The following is a 16,027-nucleotide window of genomic DNA, read 5'->3' as shown; positions in this document are numbered from 1 at the left end:
CATTAGTCACATACCTCGTGGCCTCAAAGACAGAGAGTAATGATCCACGAGCTGGACTAGGTCAATCATAAACTCATCAAATGCGTCATTTAATTTCTTCATTTAGACAAACACAATTTGTTTATGGGAAAGATATCAGGTGTTGTGGAATGAGAAACGGCGCTGAAACGCCGGTACATTAATCAGGGCTTGATTACATGCGACTCTGTGGTTGTTTATTCTAATTTCATTCATTTCCATCAACAAAGCAAACACAGGCGAACACAGCCATTAGTGATGGTAGGGGATGGTACAATTACAGCCTCGTATTAAATAAAGTGATGATGAATGGCCCAATACAAACTAAAACAAAGGGTTTTTTATTACTTCAATTCCACCCAAGACTTGCCTTTCTGTTTGTGTGTGTGCGTGTGTGTGTGAGAGAGAGAGAGAGAAAGAAAGAAAGATAGAGAGAGAGAGAGAGAGAGCGCGGGCATAAGAGTGTGCATTTGTATGTTTAAAGCCACACTGCCACAAAGTATAAATCATCTTCCAGCTTTAAAACTAGAGGACATATTGATGACAGGAAACATTTAAAAGAAAAATAAGCTGCTTTGAAAATACAGTGTTTTAAGCACTACATGGCAGCCAAAGATCATCTATGTTACATTTCTGATTAAAATCCACGGGTGAGCTTGTTATACCCTGAACCCATGACAGCAACACACAGAAGAAAAAATTTAAAAACAATAGGGATTACACATGTTTTCACATTGACATTTATCTGTGTACCCCTTAATTATGTTTTCTCTATCATGTCAAGACTGAAGGGCCTGACCACCCCGTGTACAGCCTATTAATAAATGTATTTTATTCTGCAACAATGGGATGATTAAATTAACATCAATTCAGACACATAAACCAAAAAATAAAGTGCTTAGGAGGTTACTGAATTTCTATTATCGACCTCTGTCTTTCTGAGAAGCTATCTTGGTTGTCTGGGCATATTTGTGTTATTGACTTTTCAACCCGAGTTCAAGAGAATTTATACTTGTGTGTGAGTACTGTGACTGTGTACTATACACAAGCCTATTCTGCCTCCAGAGCAAAGTATCTGAACAGCATATGCAAGCAAAGAAAAAGCAGCACAGAAGATTATTGAAAGGCATTATTAATGTAGAACAGGGGTGGCCAATCCTGGTCCTCAAGAGCCACTATCCAGCATGTTTTAGATGTTTCCCTCTTCCAACACACCTGATTGAAATGACCAGGATCGCTATCAGGCTTCTGCAGAACTTGATGATGAGTTAATCATTTGAATCAGGTGTGTATGAAGAGGGAAACATCTAAAACATGCTGGATAGTGGCTGTTCAGGACCAGGATTGGCCACCCCTGATGCAGATTAACCAATAACAAGGAGGAATTATTTGATAGTAGGTAAGGACACAAGACTCTTTGGGAAGGACACTCGCCAACTGCCACTGCAGTCCATCAGGTTGGGCTATGTACGAGAGGACCAGGCTGGTACTTGAGCTAAAAGAGTCCACTGATAGGACAGTAAGCAACACAAACATCAAAGTTCTCACTGGCCATACTGTATGTAGGATGCCCAAACTGAGGTCGATCAAGCCATTTGTCGGCTACAACATCAAGAGATTGTCAGCCGAGTTCAGACAAGAAAAGCAGGGCTAGAATGGGGGGAAGCACCACAGCTGTGATTTAAGGCCAACGTAGAGTGAGGAAAGAGATGGTTGTAACAGAGAACGAGAATAGAGGTGCCATAAGGTCAGATCTGTGTTGCAGGGCCGACATGGAAGCTTGAGAACCTGGGTGGGAAACATTTAAAAGAAAAACTGCTTTGAAAATACAGTGTTTTAAGTGCTACATGGCAGCCAAAGATCTTCTATGGTTACATTTGTGATTAAAATCTGCAATTTTAATTGCCTTTTTACAGCCATTTCCATGACACGCTCTGCAGTGCTCTCAACGCGAGCCTCCAGCTCATCCTGGCAGACTGCAAGATCATGCTCTCTCATGGTAGCTACAAGATGGAACCCTGGCCATAGCCTGAGAGAGCTAGCTGAGGTGCAAGAGAACTATAGACCCATTTCGTGTGACGTATGCATACTAAATGAGGTGAATGCATGCATAGGCTCGGTGCAAATCAACCGGAGAACTGAATAATGCTAGCATCGACACGCAATTGAAACACTTATTTTCATACAAAAACAAAACAATTTCATTGTGTTGCGTTGTTGATTGCAAAAATAGGAGTACCAACAATCCAGGACTTAAGTTTGACAACATACCGGCTGATGGGGACCCTTTTCAGAAAAATAGATGAGACTTATGGTTACGTGCTATCAAACAGAGGCTGACAGCGGACGTATCTGACACTGACACACACACGCACGCACTGCTCAGAAACTATCGTCTCAACGTAATCGCTTCTGAGGCAATGGTGCACGGGATCGGACGGAGCGCTATCTCAGTCTGGATCCAGTAAAAAGTGACCATATAAAGCTGTAAATGGACTGATATGCAGAAGTGGGGCAGTGAGGAGGAGACACTTAATGTAGAGCTGGAAACTCATTTGTTGAAACTGATCAGAATACACGGAAATACACGGAGACCTTTGGTAACAGGAGTACACCAGCCCGCCTACCTACCCGTTCATAACAAGTAGTTATAAGCATCTAGAGACCTGTATGCTTTTAGGTTTTCTTTCATATATACACTGGATTTTTCTACCAGATATGTATAAATGTCTGGCCATTGAACATCGAGCCAGGAGCGCACATCGGATGACCACTCGTTTTTGGGAATGCTGCATGGGTCCCGCAGTTGTTCACTTGTACTTAAAGTGACTTTACTTAAAAAAGCGATCACGCCCTCAGGTGACAAGCTTTCTACATACTTCTAACTATTTTCAAGCCTTAACAGCGGTTCATTTATTGCCATTTTTCAAGTGTCACATATGTAAACAACTGATAGCGAATATAAATAACTGATATGTGGAAGCACATGGTTTCTGCACCAAGTATGCACGCACACGTCAGTCACGTGTCTCATGTTTGTCCATATTGAAATCCGTCTATTGGCAAGGCAGCTAAGAACCACCAGTTCAGCTTCATCATAGAATGTGGATGAAGAAGGTACACCATGCTAAAAGAGACACCAAGGCCTTTTTTCTTCAACCAAAGGTGAAAAATGAGGGTCAACCTCAGGAAGCAGCTTCAGTTCCCCAATGATATCACCATCACACTTCTCCACCCTGATATCGTTGTGTTGTCCACCAAGGCAAAATCTATGGATCTCATCAAGCTCACTGTACCGCTGGAAGAGGGGTACGAGGCTGCCTTCGAACAAAAGAAAACCAAGTGCTCAGAGTTAGCTGATGAATGGTGGGAGGCTGTCTGGAAGACCACAATCTATCTATTTGAGATTGTGTGTCGAGGCGTTGTGAAGCTCTCAACAATATGGCTCTTGAGGTAACAAAAAAACTGTCAGTAGAGGCAGATTTTGTCTTTGGCTAAGAAGGAAGGACAGGTGATGGGGAAAGAACACCTAGCCCAGACAACAGTCACAGGGTAGAACATCTGTCAGTTGTAGGGGTGACAGAGAGACGTCCCTGTCACTGCTTCACCACCAGAGATTAAAGGAGTTAAACGTTGATGAACAGTTGTTCCTGGCTGACGAAACTGCAGCTGACCCATGGGCACCACAGGAGGTCCGTCAGGCTGCAATGCCTAGCAGGAAATTCCTCCATTAATAAACACCAACAAACACAAGAATATCCCGTTAAACAATTAATCAGGATCAACAACTTAATCAATATTTAGTCTCTGTTAAGACAATTTATTTTGCAAAAGCCAAAAGTCAAACAATTCTTCAAGAAATGTAATCACACTAAATACATTTGAGGTTGGTCAAGTACATTAAAAAAACAGGACATCCATCGCTGCATAAATCTACTTACACAACCATGCTTGATTAAGAGCCAAGACTCAAGTAACAGGCAAAGTGTAATTATGTTTCTGGCATAATTGTTCAGGGCTTAATACTGAAAAATAATTTTTCAGTGGGTGGAAATTATTCCAAATCCTGAAGGCAAGAACGCACAGGTCAACACCTTAATGCAATCTATTTACACTTATCTGGGGCCAATTGGACTGCAAGATCTTCAAACTGCTAAACAAAACTATTTAAATCACACAAAATGAAGTGCAATGCTCAAGAAATCTGATATCACACAAAAACACAAGTTTTACCCTTTCTACTCTGCTAGCCACAACAGTCGTACCATTTAGAGTGTGAGAATAACAATGCTGTTGTTACATGCAGTGTTTACCATTTTCCTTCTAATCTTCTCTCATTCTCAGTATTCTTTGCACTCAACTTCCCCCCTTAACCCTACTCCAAATGAAAAGCTGTGTGCCTGCCTGCGGTCCAAAGTAATTAAATTACTTAGCAAAGTTTACCTAACAGTAAACGGTTAGCAAAATTTAAGGTGATTGCAAATTTGCTTTCATTCTACATCAATGGCTGGACTGTTTCAGGCTCGTCTGGAAATAATTAGCACATGCATTTGCATCAAAATCATTTAAACCATATGTTGCAAAATTATGGAAAGTAGCAAATTAAAAATATTCTTTTTCTGTTATGGAAATGTCTACATGGTGAGACGTGAGAGAGAGAGGGAGAGAGGAGAAGCAGGGAGAAGGAGGGATGAATATCACCATGTGTCTGTAAACACCAACAACAGGGAAAGGATGAAAAAAGAAGAGGAAGGAGAGGAGGGGGTGCAGAAATTATTCAGTTTGGATTTGAACATACTCATAACGGTCTTTTTCAAGAGCTCGCCAGATGCTGTTTGAAATCTGCCCACAGAAGAAAAACAAAGCATTCTCAATCGCTCACTCTCCTTCTCATTCTCACACACATAAACAGAATCAGAGAATTTCCTCTAAGTGCCTCTGTCTCCTACAGTCTACATACTGTTCCCTCAGGCAAGTCCAGCAAAGTTGTACGTTAATTTGACAACCAAGACCCTCTATAGCACAAAGAGGACAACTTAGAATAACTTACGAAAATTTAAGCAGTGAACACAGTTACAGGAAAAACAACAAAGACACTTGTTTGCACTGTTTTAAAAAAAAGCAAAAAAGGTCATTTTTGTCTAACCAAGATGCAGTTACAGCCGATCAATCACCATATTTTTTCTGTGCAAAGCAACGCTTCATTTAGCCAATATCCAACTTAGGGTCATTTAAGTGTTTGGAGTTCACCACAGCTTTAGTTGAAATGTTGAAATTTGATTTTGTTCTTGTAACATGTGTCACAGGTAAAGCTCTGAGGCCTAGGGTGGGATGGGGTGGGGGGGTGCAGGGTTTACTTCAAAGAGTGAAGCCTGGAGCCGCAGGACTTGTGTTTATTATACCTATAAAACAAACCAAAAATCAATTCAACATAAACCTCTGATCTATGCAGTCCTGAGGTCATTGCACCGACACACACCTTTGAACCATGCATCCTATTTCTTACTGGAAGGGAGTAGAAAGTGCCTCGTCAGGAAACCACAAACATACATTACACAAAAATGCTGTCGTCAGAAGAAAACAAAGAATAAGGAATTAAGCAATGAGTTGGAGTGAAATAATTATCTCTTACTTTGTGGGTCAGTTTGTTGACAATGTTGTGTATATTTTATTTAGATATTTGAATGTTGTGTATAAGTGACAGCCATGTGCTCTCACTGTCTCGCTCCTTCCCTGTGAGACATAATTACGAGTGTTGACTGGAACGGTGAGGTAATGGCACATAAATCCAACTGATCAATGGTTTCAGAGACTAAATTACAGGATACTCCTTTGCCATTATTTTCCCAAAGGACAACAGGAGACACATTCCTGCACAAATGCAAAGGGGGATTTCTGTGGCACTCATTTAATTGGGTTTATTCACTTAAGTACAGGACAATGTAGGCAACTGCTGTATATTGCTACAATTGAAACTATTCTTGGATAGTAGGATTTATTGATAAAGCTCATCAGAAAAAAGCAGCAATTTAATAATTTTGCATTTTTACAAATTATAACTCAAATGTACACTGATGTATAGAAGCAAAGTTGTTGGGTAATGTAAGGGTCTACACAGAAGGCTAACCTGGAGCATTCACTGGTTTACAGTGATCCTGAATGACAGTTTAAACAGTTTCAAAACTTAACTGTTGTATGGGAGTCATGATTAACAGCTTTTATAGGTCAAATTACTAGGGCTGCCAATTTTGGTCGTTTAGTGGACTAATTGGTTGATGCCGTCGTGGTCGATTTTCATTGGTTGACCAGCAACGGTATCAGTTTCAATACAGTTTTAAAAAAAAAAGATATCGGTGATAAGGATTAAATATACAATATAAAACATCTGTGTCCAGCAACAGCTGTGTGAGTGAGTGTTGGCTGTAAAAAAAAAAAAAAGTGTTGAGCTTCTGATCGGAGCAGAGAAGGAACAAATTAAGACAGGCTTGGAGAACAAGCATCCACTATTGAATCAATCTTTTTTCTGCACAAGAACATGGATTATCCTTATATTTGATACGTGGATTACGTAAATAGGCCAACTGCTGTCCCTGGCGCAGCGTCGCACACTGCGCACCTGTGTTTGACCTGTGTTTGTTTCCCCGTGCACTGATCTGATGTTGACATTAACAGTTGTTTATTAATAAAAGCAGGCTTACCACTAAAACAAACAAAAAAATTGGTCTTAATTGTCAGTTTCAGGTCGGGCACAGATATAAATACCTTAAGTTTGTCAAACCTGTAGGTTTCAGTTTTGCCTTGTCGGATTCTGGTCAAAGCTTGAATAAGGTTCATATCATAAATGCTCGGTGTTTAAAAGCAAATCTTCAGCACAAAAAGCCAGAACTAAATATTCGTCTCTCTTTTTCTTTCTCCTCGTCCTCCTCTGCACCTGTTCATTCAATCTCAGTTATTTTTTATTTTTTGATCAACAAATCGCTACGTGTGCCATAGTCTTGGTTGACCAACCATTTCCTTGGTTGACTACAGCCCTTCAAATTACCAATTTAAACTTAAACTTTGGTATTTTATTAGTATGAATCTCAGCCCACAAAAAAACGATAAGCACTGTACCACAGCTGTAACATTGTCTTTTTTTGTAGGAACATGTTTGCATGTTGTTGTTTTCACACACACAAAAAAAAAAATCCCCTTCCTCATTCCACTCCAAGTGCAAGATGCAGTGTGGCTGCTGTACCACATTTAGTGAGGAAACTAACATGTATTTAGGGGGTTTTACAAGGCAATTCCCTTGTATTTTTCACCCTAGAAAATCCCCTATTTGAATTGAAGACCACAAGAAAGCTGTGTTTGTGATAATCACTAAGAACATGTCATACGAAATGTGTGACACAACCCAACAACTATACGAGAAAGATGGATTTGTAAAGATAAATGCATTTCGAATGAAAAATCTTTCCTAGAATCACTGCAGTGTTAGGAGAAGACAGGAAAAGCAGGGACGAAATGAATGAGGAGCTTCAAGTTAATAAAGAAAAAAAAAAATGCACTCACAAATAAAGGATTCAAACCATTCAAAATGCCTGGTCTGGTCCCTTATACCAGTCACCTCTCATCCTTACCGAACAAAGGGCGGCAGCCTCCTAAATGTGGCACATTAGCCCTTTAGTTCCAGAGGGGGTAAGGTGACACCCTCCATGTATGTGGTCTGTTCAGCATGCATCTGTCAGGGCCTGGGGGGGGCTGAGTATGTGGGAGTGACAGCAAGAACTGGAGGCACAGGGAAGATGTAGAAGGAGCCGCAATATTGTGTGCGTGTGTGTGTGTGTGTGTGTGTTCAGGTCTCCTGCTGGGACTGAGAAGCTTAATACTCTGTATTTACGGTGAGAGAATTAGTGTCGTTTCATGATGCTGCTAAGCCTCACTGGTCTTGCACCACTGTGCCTTTTTATGTCTGTCACTCAATAACAGTGCAGGGAGAAAAAGAGATGGTGAAAAACATGAAATAAGAGAAATGCACTCTAACAGAAGCACTGTCCTGTGGACAAAGCTGTTACTGCAAGATTCACCGAGTAGTTCCAAAAATCGGACATATTACTCTTGTCAGGTTTTTAAAGGTGAAGTTTCAAGTGGATGCTTGTTTTGTCACATATTAGGGTACACTACACGTAGGAAAGTGTTTAAGCTTGTAAAGCTGCACAATTCTGTATGAGAAGCTCTTTATGCATAAATATTGATTGATTGAATTAGTTTTCATTGCAAAATGTAAAAGAAGGAGTTCTTGTTTTACCTTCTGATTTATAAGAAAAATCACAAATGTGCAGACAATCAAAATAAAAGAATAATTTTATGTCAAGAATTTCTGTAATCTTTCTTGTCACCTATAAAAAAAAACAACAACACACCTTTATGTTGAGATTTAAGGCTTTGCCCAGCGGTAAAACAACTTCTTCAGTTTTCTGCTTCAAAGCTCTTTCACGAGAATATCTGGACCTCTAGCACTAACAAAAATGTTCAGAAACTGCATGATTTTTTTTCATTATATTGTGCATCTCGGGTTAGAGTAATTCCCTCCTGAGCTGTGAAAACATTATCAGAATCAGAAATAAGGCGTGCTTTTCCTCCAACATCGACTAGGTGTCAGACCAACAGCAGAAGTTAATTCAGGCCAGCTAGGCCCTTCCAAGTTCAAGCCTCTGATGAGATCTTAAGGATTGTTTGTTTTGTTGCTGTCAGAGGTTCAAATGGGGAGAAGGAGGAGGTTTTGATGACCCTTGGCCCTTGAGTCCTAAGTGGGTGTTCTGCAAACACTCCCTATTGACATGTGGATAAGGAGAGGCCCGCTACGACGCACAGCACTACTGCTCATTTTAGTGGAAATGGACACTACTATAGAAGAGCTCAGCCAGTGGCTGAAAAAGAAACAAGTGGGTGCCCCGTGTGTGAATAGAAATAAAGATTCTTCTATTTTATTGTTATTCATTTTTTTCTGTTGTGTCAGAATAATGATTATATCAGAACTCTGACAAATCCCTAAATAGTATGTGTAATATAATATAACAATAAATTGCATATGGTAAGTTCTAACAAAACAAAAAAATTAAGTATTAAAGTATATATTTATCACCCTTTTGGGTCTCATTATCGAATAAAGTTTTTACTTTTGAGCTGTACTGTAAAAAAAAAACTTTTTTTTTTGCTTTTAAACCCTTGATCAAGCTTTAAAAAACCTTTACAATAACATTGAACCTTTTCAACAATCTCAATAAACATAGATGATAAAAACAGAAAATGTAGAACAACCAATGAAGAGTGTTTTCTAATCTTTTCCAGGAATTTGTCCCATGAATATATTTTCTCTGTTTAATAGTATTAAATATTTTGTAGTAAAAAGACTGTGGATACTATAAAATGATATCTTGATATTTAAAAAAAATAACTGAAAATGTTTTTGCATGTTTTTGCATTTTGCATCAAGTGACCGAGGCAAGAAAAGATCGCAAAATAGGTAAAAAGGCTGAATAGCCTTGATTTTAGAAAGAACCCTGAATGTTCAAACTTTTGATAAATAATACATTTGGGGTTTTTTTCCCCTCTCTTACAATAAAATAATTAATGACGGTGTTTATCCTGAAAATTAGACATGCAAGTGTGTGTTTGTGTGTGTGTTGGATATGTAGGCCACTAAGGAAGTGACCCATAAACATATCCATCCAGTTCTTTCATTGGGGGCCAGCGTTGCCCACACACACACACACACACACACACACACACACACACACACACACACACACACACACACACACACACACACACACACACACACACACACACACACACACACACACACACACACACACACACACACACACACACACACAGAGAGCGAGAGAAAAGCCCCCAGTGAGCGCTAAGCAGGCCAGCGGGCCAGCCGAGGGGGCTCATTACAGGTCCACAGAGCCCCCAACACAAAGGCCTGAGTCGCTTTAGCCATGGGATGATCTGCTCTCTACTGACTACAGAGAGTCCATAGACGGACAAAAGGAGGGAGGGGAAGGAGGGGATGGGTGCGAAAGAGGTGGAGGAAAGCAGAGAGGAGGAGAGAAGAGAAGAGCCGGCGGGCTTTAAGGATGTCAGGAGACCCCGAGAGAGAAAGCCTGGCGGGCGTTTAGAGAAGAACGGAGGAGGAGGAGGCTTAAGCTCCTCAGCTACGTCAGGACATTAACATTCACACAACCTCCCAACATCTGCTGCCTCCTTCTCTCCTTCTTCATCCCTATCTCCCTCTGCCCAGTAACTACAGTGGAACAAAGGCAAGCAGACCCAAAACCAGTGAACAGAAATGGACAAGACCACTAAACATGGTGAGAGTTAGAAGAACATTAAGCCAGCTCCAAATATTTGGCAGCAGGAGACAGAAGCTCCATTTTCAGAAACACAGGAGATATTACAGTACTAGTGTTAACTGTAATACAACCCAACACACAATAGCACAGTAACTCACAAAAACTGAGACAATGAGGCTTAAAACAAAGCTCAAACAGAAGGATAAGTCTGACAACGTGACACACAAAAACCACTTCATCAACTTAAATTGTTCTTTTCTCCCTTAGTTTCTACATATATATCATCAGAACTCACATATAGATAGTGCAGTCAAATTTTATGAGCACGAGAGGGCCTAACACAAGTCAGCAAGGGTCCTAAGCCTACGACTGTCTTTGACTGAGCCATAAACCTGTTCTTCTGAAGGCCTCGAGGAGAGGAAAACCAGAGACGCGTCCGGTGTATTAAACCCTCTACTTTAGTTCTGTGTCTGGCCCTGTGTCTGCACTGGATTGGCCCTGTGCACTCAACGCCACATGGTGGATTTTAAAAGGCTTCAACACCATTAGTAATACATTACCAGTGAGCAAGTAGGGCCAAAGGAGCTGGGTGTCTGACGTATGACAGGGGGCGACTAAAAGTAAGGAGACCACCAACTTATTTTGGTATGTATTATGATAAGAAAAAAAATAGATTGAAATGTGAATATGTGCAATTCAATCAATATATCAAACTATTATAGGTGTCTGGGCCTAATTTACGATTTATTAATTTTGCCACCACATAGGTCAATTTAGAGTTTGTAAAATACATCCCACACAGCGCAAATAAGTAAAATCCCATCAAGGTATGGCCAGATTGTTTAGTGACCTGAAGGCTGAGCAAAGTCTTAAGTGAGGTAAGTATGTAGCAGGCGAGTGCTTTATAGATGATGTATAGGTGCCTGCCTCTTTCATATATTTCCTGTGGTGAAATTAGAACCCTGTTCTGAAGTGTAGTGTGCAAGTGCACGTGTGTTTGTGTGTGTGGGACTGCAAACATGAAGACATCTTTCTCCACAGTCAATCTTTACCTGTCACATCTGGCTCGCAGCTCTACTCCTCGAATACACACTGGAATATATACACCGTGTGCATGGTGACATCTATGACTTATGTACTGGGAGGAGTGTTTGAAATTAAGCTGCAGTGAATATTGGCCCAGGAGCACTCAAACTGGGGAGTACGTGCGCTGTGTGAATATGTGTTTGTGTGACAGTAATGTGTGGTCACTGTGAGGCTGAAAACAACTGCGTAAAACATACATATATATGTTCCACGGTGCATTTAAAACTCATTTCCAAAGTTTTGGCTGTATAAAGTGGACAGAAAAAAAGTTTTACAAGTCCTTATTTATTGCACCGAGTCCTGTGTTCATATCCTAACATGCAAGTATTTCCTCAGCTTTGCTTTGGCTTTATAGTTTTATTTTAGTCCTTAAACAGTACCTCCAGATGAAATTCAATCTGGTCCTCCATCAGCTATGAAGGTTTTTAGACTTCTGAGATAGCAGGTTTTACTTTGACATAAAAGTCAAAATATATGGCACAAGTGGGACCTTTACTGTGCGTGCATAGTTTAAGTGCCTGTTACAAAGTGTGTGTCTGTGTCGCTGCCAGTTTCTAACACTGCAGTATCGATTAATGTCACGTTCATCTCGAGAAGCAAACTTTTTATCACTTCCTTAGTTATTTTACTGAAGAACTAGAAACAAGAACCTCCACTATAAGCTAATTCTCTTCTGGATCAGTGATCCTGATCATGGTACAATGTTAATTTACACTTTAAAAGCTATTAATATCAATACAGTAGGTCAAAATGTACGTTTTTGAGAAACTGCGATGGAATATGAAATCCAAATCCAATCCAGACTAAATTTATTGATGTAATTAAGGGACCAACCTGACATAACAAATTCAAATTTCATAAAGATAGGTCATTTACTAACAGAGATATGAATTTTTTGCCAATGATGAGAAATAGGGACAGTATATTGATCCAGATCCACTCCAAAGATTAATGGAATCTTCCAAGGGTGTAAAGGTCTACTTTACCGAAGAAAATAAACAAATAAATGCTGATGAAAATATTACCTCTTTGGTAGAGGTAAAGATGGATGTGAGTGTTTATAGTTTAAGATAGTTAATACATTTTAATGAATGTTGATGAAAACATGTTAATAACATGTACACAGATACTAAACGACAAGTCTAACAAAACATATCTATGTACTTCTACCTGCTGTTATGACATATTTTGAACCCTTTTCTATTAGATATAGGTATTCATCAATACTAACATCATATCTTAAACTTCATTGATTAGAGAGTGGTAATGCACATTCTCAGAAGCTCAGACCAAAATGATAAAACCTCAACCAATGAGGCTCAACACTGATAAAGATACAACTCCTCACCTTTAAATTTGCACTTCTTAATTACACAGTGACCAGACATGATAAGAGTCGGACACTGGTCTTTCTAAGTTACATAGTGACAAAAAAAAAAAAAAAAAAAAGATTCTTACCTGCAGCCTCAAGAACTAACTGCATTCGTATTTTGGCCTGCTCTGCTGGAGTCTGCGAAAAAACAAAAAAAAAAAAAAATAAACAAAAAACATTAAAAATTACTTTCTGGATCTTACATATAGTTACATATACTGTAGTTAGGTAATCAAAAATTATAGAATCTCCCCACATCCCCTGAATCTAGCTCCCAGTAGCGCTTGCATATCATTGAGGTACCCAACAATTGTTGATGCTCTAATGATACAAACTGCTATGCGGCACATTGGAAAACCACCATGGCACGTTGCAAAGTCTGAGGACAGTAACGTACATTTTTACAACTTTATCTATCTCTCAAAAAGATTTGCCCCTTAGGCTTTAATATATTTTACACATAATCATTTTTACCTGCAACTATTAAAGCAAATGTTCCCATAAATGGCCCCCATAGAGCACCGAGGGACAACTTCAGGAAGTTAAAAGTCTCTGGGTGTGTAAAATCTGTAGAAAGCAATCTCTCTCACACACTAGGGAGGATCAATGAAAAAAAAGAAGAGAAAATTAGAGATGAAGGAGAAGAGGAAGAAAGAGAGTGAGAGAATAGAGAAAAAGAGAAAACAAAAGCTGCAGTAACAAGTCCTTAGAGAGTTGGATAAGAGGGCACAGAGACTTTTCTTCCTCCTCTTTCCATCGTTCGTGTGTGTGTGATATTCAGCACGTGCTTTGACAGCTGTATTGGGAAGCACAGACCTTTTTTTTTCCCTGACATGCCCTCAAAAGAGCCCTTCTGTAATTCCAATATCATTGCTATTAGATTTGAGGGTCTTAATTGTCAAGGAAGAATGATGGTTACGACACGGCACAGAGCTATAAAAGCCAAGCACAGCGCGGATTGCTCTCTGAGGTTTTTTAGCGATGTCGTGACAGAGCGGCCCTCGTTACCATGCGGTGGCGGAGCTTGTGTGTAGGATTAGAGAGAAATTAAATGCTAATGGGGATGTGATCTGAATCCGCTGCCTGGGAGCATCATTTAGACGACAGGGCCAGGGCGTCGCTGACAGGCAGCTCTTCTCCTCCTCCTACACAGACAACCCCGCTTCTTCCTTCCATCATTCCATCTCCTGCATGACGTCCCAGCCAGGGCACAGCGCAAAATCTGATTTATCAAACTGTAAACTTGTCATTCTGTAGAAAAAAAACGTCACTGTTCGGTGGCAACCAGGGAAATATAATGACCCCCTTTAATGCAGTGATGTATCCTAGATGGAACGCGCAGACACTTGATGCTGGGTGCACGTGTGTCAGTGTGAGTGTGTGTGTATTTATTGCAAATGATATGGAAAATAATATGTGCATGCATCAGTGTCGATGAACAGACTAAACTAGAGAAACACTTAAAGCTTCCGTTTCCATTGAAACTTCTAAACTTTTCTGCTATAGGCTTCCTTCCATGGTGAGAAAAAATCTACATGAACTAGATTTCATGCAAACTGCAAATTATTTGGAACATAAATAGCTGTCTTCATGTTACAATCAACAATTATTGCTACTTTATATTAAACCCCCCCCCAAAAAAAAAAAAAAAAAAAAAAATCAGATAAACTACTTTAAATAAGAATGAATTCAAATTACTGAACGTGTATTGCACACTAAGTAATAAGCTCTAACTCTTTCCAGGTTAGGAAAGACCATTAAACATGCAAATCAGTGTTAACCAGTGTTAACCAGTGTTTTACCTGGTGTCCAATTACACTGTTGACCCCCTTGCCATTGTATGTGGTGTAACTAATTGTAACAGCAAATGTAGAGCACTAAAAATTAAGGTTCAGCTAAAAGAAATCCTTACGATCAGAGACAACCTGCTTAATCGTCTACAATTGGACTCATTTAAATTTCTTGTGTGAAGACAAACTGCTTAGTTACACACCACAAATATGTCAATGACAGGATAAAAAAACAATTCAATTGGAACACACACAGTAAATCCTGATCATTGTGCACAGTGAAATCATCTTATTTGCAGTTCATTACAACACCCCCACAGTAATTACATTAGCATTTGTTTATATTGGCCTTGAGGCACATTAAAGCCACGCATTACTGAAGGAACACACAAACACAGTATGTGTGCTTGTGCCTGGCAGCTCTAAAGACAGTAATAAAGCACAAACTCATGGGTATACTGTCAAGGTTAAACCACCCAAAAAACTTTAATTTCTAACAACACAATAAATAAAAGAAAAAAAAAAACAAACCAAATATTTTAGTAACAACATTTGATCCTTTTCAAATAGCTCCTAAATTATTACCAATGCATTTGTGGACAGGATGACAGTCCAATTAATAAAAATAATATCTTCACTTGTGAGGGATGTCTGCAAACAAAAAAGGCAAATGTGCTGATATAAATTACACAGCACAAGTACAAACACTACCATGGTCTATTTTTCAATCTAATTCACAGGCACACACGCACACACACGCACACACACACACACACACACACACACACACACACACACACACACACACACACACAGTGCACGTCAACTCCGTCTGTGTGTAATTCATTAGTAAACAATAAAAAGGCGTTAATTGCGCTCCCCAGAGACGTTTCTATGTTCACCCTCGCTGGGAGCGAGGTATCCGCTGCATTTGAAGAGGCTTCGCCCCTCAATTAGGACCATTTCTTTGTGAAGTGCAAACAAACACTAGGACAACTGTGTGTGTCTGTCACTGTGCCTCTGTTCAAGTGCACAGGGTGGTCATGTGAAATGGAAATGAGCGGTGTGTTCCTCGCACACACTTTAGATTATCACCAAGTGAAAGAAAGCAGGCTGATACAAATGATAAGGGGGGGTATCTTAGTTTTTTTTTCTGCAGACAGACATTATATACAGCAGACAGACAGGGGGAGCTGTAAGGAAGAGAGAAGCCAAAAAAGTTAATAAAGAACGCAGACAGAGAGGAGACCAAAGTGACAGGATCAAACATAGCCGTCAAAAGAGGAGGCTTTGGAAAAACAGAAATATGGCCGTTTCTACTCTTCAATGAGTCATTCACTTTGTAAGTGGGCTTTAGTCAGTATTGTGGACCTAAGATTCTGAGTGTTTGTGTGCTTATGCACCCAGAGCTCATA

The 16,027-nt window shown here is 39.8% G+C and overlaps 1 protein-coding gene across 3 annotated transcripts in view; it reads right to left on the bottom strand.

Moving 5' to 3' along the window:
* The window catches only part of rsrc1 (arginine/serine-rich coiled-coil 1), a 123,458-nt gene that overhangs the window by 43,670 nt on the left and 63,761 nt on the right, over positions 1-16,027 (bottom strand). For all 3 annotated transcript variants that reach the window (XR_003675345.1, XM_028464149.1, XM_028464148.1), the window contains exon 6: positions 12,909-12,960. Coding sequence is in view for 2 of the 3 variants with exons in the window: in XM_028464149.1 (XP_028319950.1) it covers positions 12,909-12,960 (52 nt within the window). In the remaining variant the exon portion in view is untranslated. The remainder of the gene's footprint in view (positions 1-12,908; positions 12,961-16,027) is intronic.

This window comes from Gouania willdenowi, chromosome 13, assembly GCF_900634775.1.
Source record: "Gouania willdenowi chromosome 13, fGouWil2.1, whole genome shotgun sequence".
In the NCBI taxonomy this organism is placed as follows: Eukaryota; Metazoa; Chordata; class Actinopteri; order Blenniiformes; family Gobiesocidae; genus Gouania; species Gouania willdenowi.
This window is presented reverse-complemented; position numbering and strand designations above follow the sequence as displayed.